Genomic DNA, 17309 nt, shown 5'->3' with positions numbered 1-17309 from the left:
GTTGCTCATATTCTTGCAGTCTTAGAAGTAAGTGGAGGAATGATAGTGGCTACCGTATTTACTCGAATATAACTTGCGCTTTTTCCCCCAAATTAAAGCTAAATAATCGTGGTGTGAATTATATGCAAGGATTTTCAGAAACTAAAGTTTTCAGGAAAAACATGAAAATGGGTATGACTTACCAAGAATCTTCTATTCGCTATCGCTACTTCCGGCCTCAAGAGCAGCTTCCTTGTGTGCATCATCAAAGTCATCTACCCAAATAGCATCATCTTCTTTCCCATTATTTCAAGCAAAAATTACCTGTAATTTACAAGACTTGAGATACGTAATGAACAATCCTTCACGAATGATTAACGAGAACTGAAAGCAGAGCATGAAACACAGCGATGGTAAGCCAGTAGAGATAGAGCAGCTTATGAAGATGTGTATATGATTGGTGTGGTATTAACAAAAGATCATGCTACCAAATGACAAAGGCAAGCCGACGGTTATTGAGTTGAAATGCTAATTCTCAACTCTTCCATAATATCTGAAACTGCCATAACAATATTCACTATATATTTCTTACTTTTAACACATTCATGATGGGGTGGTGTTTTGCCTGTTTATTGTTCCGACAGAACTTCTCATTATCGGGCTAACTCACACAAAGTTTCAACCCCCTGTTGAATTTTATTACTAGTTGCTTGCATGCTGCTTCCACTTTTGTGTTGTCTTAATGACATCAAAAATTGGACAATAGTTTTTAGTTAGATACTGTGTTTGCCAGTGCAGCATATGGTTTTACTTGAGTCTATACAGCATAGTTTCTGTGGGAGGGAACATGTGATTCATTAGTTAGTGCTGTTTTTATCCCAGTTGTCTCTAATTGCACTATTTGTTGAGAAATATATTACACAGACTGCAAATGTTTCTGTACCTTATTCAGTGATGCAATAAAACTACTTGCTTTTCTTGCATCTGCAGTATAGTAACTGTCGAGGAAGGTGTGTTGTTTACTGTGGGGGAGCGAGTTATCTTCCTGATGTGAATGTGTTTAAACTTTTTTTTGTGTGCAAGGTACATGTGAAACTTTTTAATTTCTTTTTTCGTAAAGTAAAATCAGGGGTGCGAGTTATATTTGAGTAAATACGGTAATTCCTGGATATATAGAATATTATATCCAGGAAAATTATCTGTAGAAGAAATATAAGGTAGAAATAGAAAACCTGTGAAAGAGTGACTAGAGTAAATGTCTGTTTTTAGAGAAATGGGGAGGGTCATCCATTAACCACCCCCCCCCTCTTCAGGAGAGTGTCAAGCATTCTTGGAGAGGTTTCTGGTGAACCAACCCCAAATGTGTGTGAACAGTACTTCAAGTTTGGACCAGATACTACCCACCTGTTTGACTGTTGCAGTTGTACAGGTGAGAAATGTTTTTCTCAGTAAAGTACACTGGGGTTTTTTTTTTTTAATTATATATTCATATTTTTAACCTTTACCAAAGTGTGTGCAAACAAAAGTTTGTGCCTGAAGTATCTTCATGACCAGGCAGCTACCTATGTGCAGAGACTTGACATCAAATGTCTCACCATGCCATAATGCATTGGATACACCATTTCAGCAGTAAATTTCGGTGAATTATAAGGATTATCACCCAGACTTGTTGCAACCTTTATTGAGATCTTATCATTGGGAATAACTTGAAGTAAGTAAATATTGATAGCAAAATCGTATATAATTTTTTTTTTTTTTTATCAAGGTTAAATAGCTATTGCATCCTTAGTAAGTGCATGTCTGGTTTGTTTGTGATGAAAATGGAGAAGCAAAATTTTGAGCAAATTTTGTTAAACTGGAATAACAATGTTACTGAAATATTCCATAAAATTAAGCAGGTGTATCACAATGATTCTTTATCACATACTCAAATGTTTAAATGGCAGCAGAAAAAAAGTCTGGAAAAATGAGCAATTGTCAATCAAATTTAGTAAAGAAATCCTTGAATGGTTTCGAATACACAAATGATTGTATCTTGCACTACGACAATGTGCTTCCTCACTATCAATTAGCAAGTATTTAGCCAAATGCATTTATTTGGCTAAATACCGACTTGTCTCCTTGTGACATTTTCTTTTCCTCAAGAACAAGATGAAAAGTATCCATTTTGAGACTATAGAAAACATCCAAGGGGCCATAAATAGTCTAACTGAAGAAGACTTCCAATCCTGTTATACCACATGGAAGAAACATTGTAATTGGTGCGTTTCATGCAGGGGGGAGAATTACTTTAAGGATGACCACAACGCATCAGACGATTGATTGAATACATGACTTTATATGAATTTTTCCGCATTACTTTTCTTCTAGAACTCATTTTATTCACAACACCTCACATCCCTCTTTTTTGATGAGAGAAGTTATAGCAAGTTTTTATAACCAGTAGCCAAGTAATGAAAAGACTTCACATGCAACCTTCTTTATGCCTTAATGAAATGTGGTGAGCTCTGTGTAAGGAAAAAAAATCAAAACTTCATGAGAGAATGAATTCTGATTTTTAACTCAAGCTGACATTGCCAGGGCAAAAATCATACAGCGAGTTCCTGTCAAGTCATTTAGCCTTACAGAATATAGAGAAAAAATGTGAAAGCTATGCTTAAAAAAGCAGAGAAGTTATTATTATTATGTGACACCTCCAGGGGAGTACAAAGACTCATCGAGGGAGGGCACCTACTCTACAACTGTCTCCGCCAACTACTACAAACCGCAACTACCATCTTCATCTACACCAACAGCATCTAACACCCACCACCACTAGTATTTTCACAGACACCACAAACATCCATGCCCATGGTGGGATTCGAACCAGCAGCCTTTTGGATGAAGAGCAGCTATGCTGACCACTTGGCCAACCAGACAGCATAGAAAGGCTTTGGGAAGAACAAAGAAGATAAATATTATCAAGATGGCAAAAGGCTATTATACAATAAAAGGAATCTTCTTCGCTTCTGTTTAAGACTGGTTGAGTCTTCCATTAAGCAGGATTTTCCAGTCTTCTCTATTCCTTGCTTTTCGAAAAAGTTCATTATTATAAGTTCTACATCCTGAAATGTTCTTTATTGATTTCAGCCATGTGATTCTTGGTCTCCCAGATCTTCTTCTTTCAGTTGTAAAAGTATTTATTAGGATATTAGGTAATCTGTCTGTGTCCATGCTTGAAGCATGGCCAAACCATCTCAGTTTTCTAGTTTTTTCTAATATTGTCTTGTAACAATAATGCTTGTCTAACTGTGCTATTTGTTTTCTTTTCTATCTAACTTGTTTTATTTATTTTCTTAAACATTTCATTTCAAATGCTAAGTTTTTTCTTCTCTTTTCTTAATTTTCCATACTTCTGCTCTATAGATGATTGTTGGTATGATTATTAATTCATATAGTTTGATTTTGGCATGTTTAGATATCTTGTTTGTTTTCCAGATTTTCTGTAATTTTCACATGGTGGTCCATCCTATCGCTACTCTGTGTTTGATTGTTTCAAGTGCATCTGTTGTTTCTGTTAGTTTTGATCCAAGACATATGAAGTTATCTACTTGTTCTATTTGTTCTCCATTTAGGGTGACTGAGATGTTAGTTTTGTTCCTCCATATTTTCATCACTTTTGTCTTTAGTATATTCATTACCATGCCATATATTTTACAGGTTTCGTTTAGTTTATCAATCTTTGTAGTTCATTTGGTGTTCTTGCAATAAGAACAAGATCTGCATATTTGATATTATTTATATTTAGTCCATTGATATTGATTCCAAGATCATTATCTGTTGCATTCTTTACAACTTCTAGATATATGTTGAATAGGCATGGGGATAGTGGACATCCTTGCATTACAGGTATCCCTCGATTAACGCGGTTAATTAATCCCTCGATGTTGCCGCGTATATCAAAATCGCGTTAATCAAATCTAATAATCAATGGTAAAAATTACAATTCGTCCCTGATCGATTACTTTATTAATAATTCGTTTTATATGGTACTCTTTTAGGAAAGATAAAAATGAATGCAAAGTAAACGTTTAATAAATACTTGTACCCACATTATTTACTGCAATTCTTTTTATCAAAAGAAGTTATTAAGAGTCGTTTCAACAGTTTTAGTTTTTTTCTTATTGCCATAGATTCTACGATAACAAACAATAAAACATAAAGAAAAAACACTGCAAATATAATACATGATGGTACAAATTAAGTGGATGCTGAATCCAACATTTTTCATAGCTGAATATAGAAACTACAAGAGTTTCGTGCCGAATATATAGAAACTAAACGTTTCAGCGGATGCAAGCATAAGCAACCTTATGGGCAACTCGTAGTAAAGGTGGAGTAAGCTCCAGATCACTTCCCTCAGTATTTTCCATAATGTAAAGCGCATCTCCTAGAGGACATGTATGATAAATAAGAATTTGGCTCTCTATTTCAGTAATACATGATGGTTTCAGTTACAATCTAAAAATTATTGAACAAAGAATAAAAAAAAAAAAAATAAATAAACCATACTATACTGACATCGGAGGTTGTGGTATCTCTCAGATACAATTTACTGTCAAATATCACTTTAATGGAGATCATGAATACACAACTACTCATGACCTCCAAGCTATACACTGAATTGTGTAAGAATATTTATATTAAACATTTTGCATGTATCTGTCAGATCAGCTGCGAGCTCCGCATGATTAAAGGCACGTTAATCAAATCTCTTGCCACGTATATCAAGGGATTGCAGCAATTAATTTCACCGCGTTAAGCGAGGGATACCTGTACTCTTTTTTGGATTTCTATGGGTTCTGTTGAGTGTCTTTTTAATTATTGCATTTCTTAGAGTAATATTTTATCCAAAGCTGTATTATATATTTATCTGTTTTTCTATATATTTATATAGAAAAATGTATATTTATGCTATTATAATTACAGCTATTTTGCCTGCTTCAGTTTAGGAGTACCCCTGTTTAAATGTCATTGGCTATTTACTCATGGGTTCTTAGGGCATTATGAGTGTAGATGTACTAAAAAGTATATGTAGCTTAAGGAATAGAAAATTGCACATACCTTTTTCTGGGTGTTGTGGCTTTTCCTCTGTCTGCGATGTCGAGAACTGCAGAGTGTGTGTGTGTGGTGTGTGTGGGGGGGGGGTTAGGCAGTTTGGTAGAATAAGTTAGAAAAACCCGGGTTTTTTTCGTAATATATAGAAACATATACTTTTATATAGGGTGGGGAAAAAAGTGAAAGGGTTAATTTTTAAAATTTTTTAAAATAGGGAGGGGGGGGAAGGGGAAAGGTGGAAATTTAAAAAATTAACCCTTTCACTTTTTTCCCCACCCTATATAAAAGTATATGTTTCTATATATTACGAAAAAAACCCGGGTTTTTCTAACTTATTCTACCAAACTGCCTAACCCCCCCACACACACCACACACATGCACTCTGCAGTTCTCGACATCGCAGACAGAGGAAAAGCCACAACACCCAGAAAAAGGTATGTGCAATTTTCTATTCCTTAAGCTACATATACTTTTTAGTACATCTACACTCATAATGCCCTAAGAACCCATGAGTAAATAGCCAATGACATTTAAACAGGGGTACTCCTAAACTGAAGCAGGCAAAATAGCTGTAATTATAATAGTTTATAATGAGGAATAACATGGGAGTTTTCCCAGAAATAATATACGTATATTTATGCTTTTTCTAGTAGAATTTTAAGAAGAATTTCTCTATTGATGCTATCAAAAGCTTGTTAAAGTCCACAAAACAACAAAAACATAGCTCTTTATGGTCTTCCCAGCTGAGTTATGCTAGTTAGTGCAATGTGAAAATCTGGTCTATTGTTGAATAGTTTCCTCTAAAACCAGCCTGATCTGTGCCTATCAGTTCTTCATAGGTGCTTTTTAATCTATTTTGTATAATTCTTACAAATATTTTATAGGTGTGAGAAGTAAATTGATTGGTCTGTAATTTCTGCAATCTCTTTTGTCTTCTTTCTTGTATATTGGGATGATCATTCCAGTTCTCCAGTCACTTGATATCTCTCCTATTTCTAGTATTTTGTTGAGTAGGATTGTTAAATATTCTATTGATGTGCTGTCTCCATATGACCATAGTTCAGTAGGGATAGTATCTAAACCTGGTGCTTTATTGTTTTTCATTTGTTTTATTGAATAACTAATGTCTTTTAAGATTTTTAGATAATCGTTATTTTCCTCTATTGTTGGCATTGTAGTTTTATTTCCTTGATAAAAGATAATCTTAAAATGGTTCGACCAGAATTTTCTTTATCTCTTCAATATTCCCAGTTTCAGTCATCTTGTTGTTTATCATTGTTACTACTTTTGCTGAAAATTCCTTTATAATTTCTCTTGTAGTATCAGAGAAGACTTTTAGGCTGTTTTGTTGGTATGCTTCTTGGCATTTTTTTAGCTTTTTCTGCACAGGTTGTCAACTTTATTTTTTAGTGCTCTGTATTTTTCTCTATTCTCTTTGTTGTTTTGTTGGTTTACTTTTATCTTGACCTCTTTTTTTTCTTCTGTTGTGGTTAGGATTTCTTGGGTTATCCACTGATTTGTTTATTTTGGATTTGCTACCTAGGATATCTTTTGCAATTGATAACACTTTCTTTTCCTACTTCCCATTTCTGCTGTTCGGAGAGATGGAGAGTTTTAATCTCAGGTGCATCTGTTCTAAAAATTGACTTCTGATTGAGCTGTCTTTTAATTTTGATAGATTGAATCTTTCTTCTTTACTGAAATTATTTTTCCTGCTGAATTTTATTTTCACTTTGGCAGTTAATATTTCATGGTCAGTTTCAAAATCAAAGCTTCTTAATGTGCAAACATTATTTACTGTTTGTAGTTGGCAAGTGCAAGAAGAATGATTGTTATGGGAGATTTTAACTACAGTAGTATAATGGGAAGAGGAAGATGCATGTAGCAATAAGGGAATGAAATTTCTAGAATTCTTGAGGGACAAATGTATTAGGCAACATGTAATAGAGGGAACAAGAGGTTCAAGAGTTTTGGATTTGGTTATAGCATCAGAAGAGTTGATAATAACTGAGATGACATCTCTCCCACCAGTTGGAGAGAGAGAGTGACCATATGGTTTTGACTTGGAAAATGAATAGACATGCAGGAGTATCAAAGAGATGGGAACGTATGCGGAATTATAAGGCAGGTGATTATAATAGTCTAAGACGTCAACTTGGGGAAGTTTCATGGAGTGAGGAATTGGAAGGCCGGGATATCATTAGTGCGTGGGAAATTATGAAAGAATATTTGTTAGCAGCAATGGCAAGTTGTGTACCACGAGTGAAAGAGAACGCAATTTGAAGTAAAGTGGATGACAAACAATATTAAACAGGAATTGCATGCGAAAAAGAGGCTATGAAAGAGATATAAGGAGATAGGTGAAGAGAAGATGCACGAAGAGTATAAGACACAGGCCAGAAGAGTGACTAGTATGGAAGACGAAACTGGAATATGAGAGGAGATTGGCCCTAAGATTCAAAGAAAATCCTATGGAATGTTTTAGATATGTGGCCAGTAGGAGGAGAAATGACGGGAAGAATGATATTGCAGGATAAAAATGGGAGTAGAGTGACTGATGCAGAGGACATAGGGGAATTGTTCAATGAACACTTTATTGGAGTATTTCATCCTAGAGGAGTCAGTTTTAATGCTAGAGGGATTGGGCAGATTCGAGGTTTAGAGGTACAGGAGGAGAGTATGTTTCAAATACTGAGTACTCATATTCGTGGTGAAAGTACAAATACTTTCACCACGAATTTTGAGAGAATGTGCTAGGGAACTGACAATGCCTTTGACCTGGCTTTTCAGTGAAAGTCTGGCTGCGGGAAAGGTGCCCATGGAATGGAAGGAAGGTAAGATAGTGCCATTGCATAAGGGCAGTAGCAGACTGGAAGTGTCTAATTATAGGCCACTTTGTGTGTCATCAGTAGCTAGTAAGATCTTGGAGAAAGTAGTGAAGGACTGTATACAGCACTGGGCAGATGAGAGTAATGTTATCTGTGAGAGTCAACATGGATTTGTGAAGGGGCACTCTTGTTTTAGCAATATGCTAGTCTTTTATTATAAAGTTACAAGAGCATTAGATGAGGGAAAGGCATATACTGCCATTTTCTTAGACTTAGCGAAGGCATTTGACAGGGTGCCACATGATAAGCTGATATTTAAATTGCAGCACATGGGTCTGGATGTCAGATTAGTCAACTGGATTCAGGATTGGTCCGATAGGTATCAGAGAGTTGTGTATGGGTGGCATTTTCAAGGAAGCAGAGGGTTACAAGTGGGGTCCCATAGGGCTCAGTACTGGGACCTATATTGTTTAACTTTTATATCAATGACATTCAGTTGTTTGCAGATGATCCGAAGCTGGGATTATTAGTAATAGTGCAGATGTGGTAGCCCTGCAAGAGGATTTGAATAAGTTAGACAGATGGACATATGAATGGGGGTGTCAGTTTAATTATTATTATTACGGGCGACTCCAGGGAGTCCTTAGACTCATCGAGGGAGGTCCTAAACATCATGTCACACAACTATATGACATTCTCACAGTATCTATCATACTTTACCTTGAACTCTCACTGTCATAATACCCGCAACAGACTCTGGCAGCTTATTCCACTCATTTACCACTCTATAAGTAAAGAACCCAGCTCTAACACCCTCGCTAACCACACTCTTGACCGGCTTCCATAGATGTCCCCCTAGTCCTCCCACTACCACCAGTCCTGATCTCAAAAATATCCTCTGAATTAATCTTATAGAAATCCTTTAGCAATTTGAATGTCTCAATCATATCTCTGCTTTTCCACCTATCAACCAATTTCTGCAACCCACAAATCTTCAACCTGTTCTCATAAGGTTCATCTCATAGACCTGCTATCATCTTGGTCACTTGCCTCTGGATCCTCTCTACCTCCTCTCCATCAAGAAGAAACCTAGGTGACCAAATCTGGGCACTGTAGTCGAGATGAGGTCTTATCAAGGCTTGGTACAGAGGAACAATAACTTGCTTGTCTCTGCTCATCAAAGTAGTTTTCAACAACCAAGTGAGCTGATTTAGCCACTTTTGCAAACCTATCCACCAATACTCCCAAGTCCCTGGCCTCATCAATCTCCTGGAGTACAGTTCCACCAATGTTGTATACTGCTGCTAATCTTTTCACCCCAAAACGCATAACTTAGCCCAGAACTCCAATCTATCCAAATCATCCTGCAAAATTTTGACATCTTCTGCATTCACTATTGCCCTACCCAACATTGCATCATCAGCGAACAAATGAACTGTTCCTCTTAGATCCTTCCCTATATCGTTAATGAACAAATTAAACAGCAGTGGTCCAAGAACAGAACCCTGCGGCACACCACTAGTCACAGGCAGGCTGTTGGACTCTACTCCTGAATAAACTACTCTCTGATATCTCTCCATCAACCACCCACCTATCCATCTCACCAACCCTATATCCATTCCCATATGTTGCAGTTTACGGATTAGAATTAATTTAATGCAGCAAAATGTAAGGTCTTGAGGTTTGGGACACATCAATGGGACACTGCATACTCTATTGGAGGAGCTATACTGGAGGAAGTAGGGGGAGACAAGAGATCTGGGATTAATGATTGATAAAAACCTGAAATTTCGGGGACATATTGCAAAGGTGGTGAAGGTAACACAGAGGATTGCTGCAATAATGAGAAGGATGCTGACCTGCAGAGATAAAACAGTTATCATTCCATTGTATAAGACCCTGATCAGACCACACTTGGACTATTGTTCTTAGATTTGGTCCTCAGGATTTGAAGGAGATAAATTAACTGTGAAAAGGGTACAAAGGCGGATAACAAAGATGGTTTCAGGACTGTACAATGATAGTTATGAGGATTGGCTGAAGGAATGTGGACTGCAGAGTTTAGTGGATAGAAGGAGAGGTGATATGATTGAGACTTTTAAACTGCTGAGAGGTGGTTACAGGGTTCATACTGGGGAGTTCTTTCAATTGGTTGAACAGCAGGAAGGAGTGATGACAAGAGACCATCGCTGGAAGTTACAAAAGGAATCTGTGAGCTAGAGGGGTGAGGAGTGGTTTCTTTGCATGGAGGGTGGTTGAACCATGAAATGCATTGCCTGATGGAGTGGTGAGAGCGAGAACGGTCAATGAGTTTAAGGAGTGATATGATAGACTGTGTTTCCTAGGAGGGACCTCCCTCGATGAGTCTTGATAGACTTGTGTTTCTTAGAAAGGACCTCCCATGATGAGTCTTTTGACTCCATGGAGGACTGAATAATAATAATAATAATTATTATTATTATGATATAATCTATGCAGTTGTTTATATTACCATCTGGGGATGTCCATGTATATTTATTATTAAAGCATTGATAGAACAATGCGTTTGCAAGCATTAGATCATTTGCTTTACAGAAGTGTAGTAATTGTTCTCCTCTGTCATTAAGCTCTCCGTATCCATTCACATCTTTTTTGTCTACAGCAAACTGTCCTATTTTAGCATTAAAATCTCTCATCTCTATCATGAATGCTGGTTTTTGATCCATCTATTTCCTCCTCTGGATGGTTACTGTCTGGTGCATATATTTGGATTATTTTAATTAGTTGACCTCTTTCTTTTGTTTGAAATTTGACTGTGATTATTCTGGGAGACACTGGTTTTATTTCAATTACTGAGTGTGTAAGTTTTTTCTCAATTAATAATGCAACTCCTTCTCTGTGTATGTTATCTTTTCTTCCTCAGAAATATAATCTTCCTAATGCTAAATCCATAAATCCCTCTCCACGCCAGTGTGTCTCTGATAGACCTAAAATGTTCCATTTCAATCATTTTAAATTTTTCTGGACTAATTGCAATTTTCCAGGTCAGTATAATAATCTTATGTTGAGGGTAGCTACGTACTTCTTCACATCTTTTGCTGACCACATTGCTGATTTCACACATACTCTATGTGGTCTTTGAGTAGGCGCATCGGCTGTTCTGCACACAGTAGAATTTTCTCTGTTTGTAGATCTGCTCCAGTTCATGGAAGTTACTGGTGTAATAATAACGTAGCCAGAATGCCATGCCTGTGCTACATCCTTTGGTCCATGGCTCTTTATTCAGAGCAACCCGTTTGGTTCCCTCCCCCATCTGCCACCTAGGGGATGCGTCTGGTAGGAGTGTGGTCTCCCCTCAGGATAAAAGGAATCGGAGATGATAAAGGCAATTGTTAAACAAAAATGTTTTCTAGATCTCCAGAGTTTATTACTTTGGTATTTATGTAATAATTTTTCAAACAGTGATAGGAAAAAAAAAAAAAAAAATTCAGGAGGAATGCAGTGATGTGTGCTCAGAAGATCAAATTCTATATGACTAGTTCTCATAATAATGATCTATAAATAAGGAAATAAAACTGAGAATTAAAGGAATTCCATTACTGAGTGTTCAGGTAAGATTTATGCAAATACATGACAGGAGGAGAAGGAAGAACTGTTAAGAGAAATTTAGAAAAGAACAAGCTTTGTTTAGGCAAAACATTTTTTGAGTACATTTTATTTTAAGACAATCGAGAAACTGGAATGTAATGATCTGTATTTAAGTTCTGTAGGTTTGAAAAATGAATGTAACAAGATACCATGGGAAGAGCTATTCAAAAGGCTACAAATTATGTGGGTATAAATAAGACATATAGAGCAGCCATAGCTTAAGTTTGAAGTTGATAATCAGAATTGAAAGAGGTACAGGAAGACGGTTTGATGTAAAGTGAGGGGAACATATGAACAAATGCTGTTTTTCCCATCATCTATGTGGATCATATAGAAGAAAGTGGTATTGAACCTAGCTGTTTACTCTGTGTTGATAATTCGTAAGTCTTTCTTCAGATCTCTAAACTGAGTAAAGATCTCTAAAATTGGCATGAAAATTTGCAATAAAAATATAACTGTGAAAATAGGAACAAATTTACATCTGTAATATGAATAAAATATGGTTATTTAGGCACAACTATTAATGAAGGTGGTAAAATCTGAAAACAGATAATAAAATTAGTAGTTTTTTATTGCAAAGTTTTATGCTTTAGTAGAGCATAAAACTGGCAGTATACAAGACAAGTGTTCAAACCAAATTTAACTTACATGTCTGACTTCCCTACATCCACAGACAGCATTTTGCTAAACCTTTCTCTCATCATTTTAAAGGACTACTATGATTATTGCCATAGATGTGAGTTCTGTAGAATAATAAGAGTGAATATATTGCATCAATGGCAATAATCATAGTAGTCTTTTAAAATGATGAGAGAAAGGTTTAGCAAAATGCTGTTTGTGGATGTAGGGACCCAAGATAATTGTGGGCTGACACAATAAATAGTGTCTTACAATGAAATCTAAGATCTAACAATAGCAGAAATAATCTCCCATTTACCTTCTCTCCCCCCCCCCCATGAGACTAGACAAATAGCAGATTAATATGAAACATAGTAACTACACAATTAAGTTTACATTATTGAGTATCTTATATCCCTTGAGAATATATTTGGGAAATTATCGGGTGGAAATGGATTTTTTTTATCCTGTAAAACAAACTGGCTGTGTAACTGAAACAACTTTTACAAAGTTTAAATGTTTAGGCCTGTGTTATCTTATTTTTCCCTTTGTATTAGGCTTGGTGGTTTGTCACAGACAAGTAATGTGGGTTTAGAGAAACCTAATTAATGCTATGATAAGGCAGTTAATTCTATTGGCATAAGATTATCACATCTGGTTACATACGTTCTCAGCCTGGTTCATCTTGCTTGACAAAAAGCCCTGCTAACTCTAGAGACTGGTTAACTCACCTTTAGTTGAAAAGTCCTTATAAATGTTCTTTGTATTTGCATCTTTGACTGGATTCAAACTCATATCTTTTTAACCAGAGAGCATCACTGTTATTGAATAAGCTATGGAGACTAGCTTGTATTATATATATTCTTTATTTTTCACTTGCTCGAGAGGATAGGGGAATTTGCAAAGAGGCTAGATAATAACCGTCAACTTTTGCTTTAGCAAACTTTATACATATGGACCAAGGGAAAGATCTGTTATAGTGATTGGTTATAGCATCAAAATTGCTATAGAACTTTTTTCCCCCTCCAGTAATTCATTAGATTTTATGAGGAGTTGTATTTGTAAATCACAGAGCTATAATTCTAGGAGTGTCCACTGACATTTGAGCATGAAAAATCCAAAATAGCAGCAGTGTTATTTTAAATAATTATGGCAATACTATCTACAATTATTTGAAAAATTTAATATTGTAATAATATTCTTTAAGTTGCATTCCACTCTTATCTAACATTAAAATTTTATCTAAATGTAAATGAAGATGCTGATTGCTCTAATTATATATATTTTTTAATAGATGAAACACAGCCTAAAGAACCAATGCCGACTTCACATGATCTAGATAATGAAAAAAATCCAGAAGACCAACCAACAGATCAGAAGTCTAGAGAAAAGATTCAGACAAAACAACCAGGCAGAAGTCAGTCTTTGACGCAGCTTGAAGAACTGGTGAAATCATGTTTACCACCTTTATCATCAAGCGGAAGCTGTGATATATTTTCAAATAATGATAATGTAGCAAGCTTAAATCAAAATGAGCTGAATTCAACAGCAGATATCATTATTGAATCTAACAGTAAGCCATTAACTGTTCAAGAGAAAAGTATAAATGACATGAACAGTAATTACGAACTCGGTGTAAAATCCAAACTCCTTTGTGCTTCGGAAACACAGGGAACTATAGAAATTCACAGTATTTCTAATGATATTCAACAAGACCACACAAAAATAACTCAGGAACAACAGCAAAATGAAATAATAGATGATAAAGCTGGATTAAACAATTCTCAAAGAAATTCTGTTCTGATAACCCCAAGTCCTACGGAATTTCAAAGAATAACTGATTCTACTGATCATGAAGCTATACAGCCTACAGCAAATGTGAATGACAATGGGGAAGTAACAAATATATTCTTTCAAGAACAAAAGGAAGTCAAAATGCCATTTAGCAGTGAAAATGAAGCTGCTATAATTACAGAAAGCAGTAAGGATGCCAATCTTCAGTGTGAAATTAATATGTTAACGCTAGAAGATTTAAATAAAAATAATGCAATGTCATCTACATTTGCAAATGAATGTAAAATTTCTGAAGTATCTCATTTAGAAGACAGCATTTCTGAAGGTTTTGGAAAGAATGAAATAAGTGTAGCAAATGATGTGAAAAATGTTGTGGACATAGAGCTTCCAATGAATGAGTCTAACAAATGCACTTCACTTATAAAAGAGAGTGACAAAATTATTAAAACTCAACTGAAAGATAACAATAACTATGCAGCTGCACATGATACAGAACCTGACTTGATAAAAAATAATGCAAATGAACATATTTCTGACATTGAAAGCACAATGTGCACATCCTAACAATTCTTTGAATGATCATAAGTCATATACAAAAGGGAAATAAAAAAAAACATTGCTATTTATTAACATTAAAAAAAAAGAAAGGGGCAGAGATAGTTGCCTAACCCCAGGCATTCAGTATAAAATATGATATGCAATGTTGTTCTTAATCCAGCTATTTGAATTTGTAATAATGAAACCTGGCTTCTGTCGAAGTTGATAGGCTTAATGAACTTTCCCAAATACAGTCATATAACTGCTTTTAACATATTTCTTATAAGCCTTTAGAGCATGTAGTTTAGAATTCCATTTTTAAGTAATTGTAAATTTTCCTCTGGGTAGGAAGAAACAATATGTTTGATACATACATACTACCCTGGTTTTTTATATTATTTACTGATGTTCATATGTAAATATTGCCATTCAACCATGTATAGTACCAGCAAAAATGTAATATACGTGACCAGAAGGCAGGCATAAATGATCATGTTCAATACTGTATTTCATCTCATAAATTCATTAGTATCCTATGGTGTTATTTTTAACATGTATGTTTTTTAATAATAAATAACTTTATCAAGATATTTATTTTTGTAATTATTCCATAATGAGAGCATCAATTTTTTTGAAGCATGGGGAAAATACTTCAGTCTTCAGATGCTTAATTCTTAACATGAAAGAAAGTAAGACAGAAAATATGTTCAAAACAACACAAAAAATTATCCTTCTCAGTTGAATGAGAAAAGACCAATATTTTTATAAGCAACTAGAAAGCACTGAAGATTATAGACAACTGATAAATTTTGTTTTTTCAAATTATGTACTTTGGTGCTATGTTATCCCAATTATTAGTTACTTTTTGATTTATTACCATTGTCAGGTAGTGTGAACAAGCAATATCAATATTAGAAAACAGAATTCTCAAAAGTAAAGTGCCCCTAATCGGTCATCTTATATACTAACCACTTAAAACTAAAGAGATGCATATCAAAATAACTCGATGCTTGACAGATATTCTTTGGGACATCCCTTGAATTTGTTTAAGGTATGTCATTATCTTTTAGGGGTGTTTAAGGGTCAAAGCTATAAAACTGAGAGGAGACCTCCACATAGCCTTTAAAAGAATGTGGAGAACTGACCAGGGCTTCTAACCTAATGTCCAATCCTCATCTTCTCGTGGTGCACCCCTGTTGGGTATCTACCTGGATACTGAACGAACGAGGATGGGCTGGCAATTTGGGATTTAGCCGACCAAATTGTATTCTTATTAGCTTAAACCAATATAGAAAATGATGGTACAACACGACAAAAATTTCATGCCGGCTGGGGCGTCGCATGGTTAAATTAGCTTAAACCAATATAGAAAATGATGGTACAACACGACAAAAATTTCATGCCGGCTGGGGCGTCGCATGGTTAAACAAGTTGATTTCGCCAGGGAACCAGGGTGAACAGCGAAAAGTGAGCTACTGGAACAAATCTGAAAGCACACCCCAAATCAACATCACCCGAGTTAAAGATCGGAACTATCAACATAAGAAGCCTGCATGGCAAAGAAATGGAGCTAGCTGAGGAATTAGATAAGTACCAGATTTACATAATAGGGGTCACTGAAACAAAAAAGACAAAAACTGGTGAGATCTTTCTGAGCAATATATACAAAATGTTATATTCAGGCAATGACAATCAAGGAAAAGAAGGAGTAGCCATAGTATTCAACACAAAATACGAGGCTAATCTTCTTGAATGGCAGGCAGTTTCAAGTAGAGTGATATGGGCAAATATCAGAATGGGGAATTGGACAATGAGACTTATTTGTGCCTGTGGTCCCACAGAAGGTTCTACTAAGGAAGAAGTGGAGGAATTTTTTGATGCTTTAGAAAAACCAACTGACACAATGAAAAAGGAAAAGTTGGTCCTTGTTGGGATCTAAATAGCAGAGTAGGAAAATGATTGTCAGACATACAAAAATATTTTGGGAAAATTTGGAGAAAAGAGCAAAGCTAATAATAATGGCAAATAATTGTTGGATTTCTGCTCAGGACATGGACTGGTTATTACTAACACCATGTTCCAACATACAAATGTGCACAAATTCACATGGAGAGAAGAGGCAAGGAATAAGAAAAGTCTCATTGACTATGTTATTGTTGATAGTGATGTTTTCTCCCTGGTGCAGGACACCAGAGTGTACAGAAGATTTGAAATTGGAAGCGATCGCTATTTAGTCTTGAGCAGATAAAATTGAATTTCATATCGAAAAGAATAGCATGTCAGAAAGTTTTAAAGCGAATAAAAGTTGAACAGCTCTCAGTGTGAACTGTAAACTAAAATACACAAAGATTATTGAAGAAAACATGAAAGTTTGAGAACAGAAACCAAACCTTGGAGATTCAATGGTGAGCCTTGAAGAAAACCCCGATTGATTCAGCCAGAAAGGCATGTGGTGAGGTTGTCTGCAAGGATAGAAAAATCAGAACTCCATGGTGGATACAGGAAGTTAAAGATGCAGTGAAGGAAAAGAAGAAAGCATATCAAAAGTTCCTGGCAAATAAGTCAGCTTTTGCTCTTAGAGAATACAGAGACAAATGTAAGAAAGCAAAACACTGTGTAAAACTAGCTAAACAAAAGCCATGGGAAGACTTTGGCAAGAACATAGAAAATAAATATCAAGAAGTTGGTAAGATATTCTGGAGGTTGATGAAGCTTAGAAATGGAGGAAAGAGTGCTGTAAAAGGAGTTAGAGATGATAAAGGTGATATGAAAACAGGAGAAAACGATATCCTAGAAGTATGGAGTAATTACTTCGAAAAATTGCTAAAT

General features: G+C 35.5%; 1 protein-coding gene across 1 annotated transcript in view; it reads left to right on the top strand.

Moving 5' to 3' along the window:
• The window catches only part of LOC150092461 (shootin-1-like), a 253303-nt gene extending 238233 nt beyond the window's left edge, over nt 1-15070 (top strand). The window contains exon 16 of the mRNA XM_090414949.1: nt 13444-15070. Within this exon, the coding sequence (XP_090271075.1) occupies nt 13444-14507 (1064 nt within the window). The 3' untranslated portion in view covers nt 14508-15070. The remainder of the gene's footprint in view (nt 1-13443) is intronic.
• The last annotated feature ends 2239 nt before the right edge of the window (nt 15071-17309 follow it).

This window comes from Typopeltis vanoorti, chromosome 26 (genome assembly GCF_054136105.1).
Source record: "Typopeltis vanoorti isolate ZY-2024b chromosome 26, IOZ_Tvanoo_1.0, whole genome shotgun sequence".
Taxonomy (NCBI): domain Eukaryota; kingdom Metazoa; phylum Arthropoda; class Arachnida; order Uropygi; family Thelyphonidae; genus Typopeltis; species Typopeltis vanoorti.
Note: the sequence above shows the minus strand (reverse complement) of the source record. Positions and strands in the feature narration are given on the sequence as shown.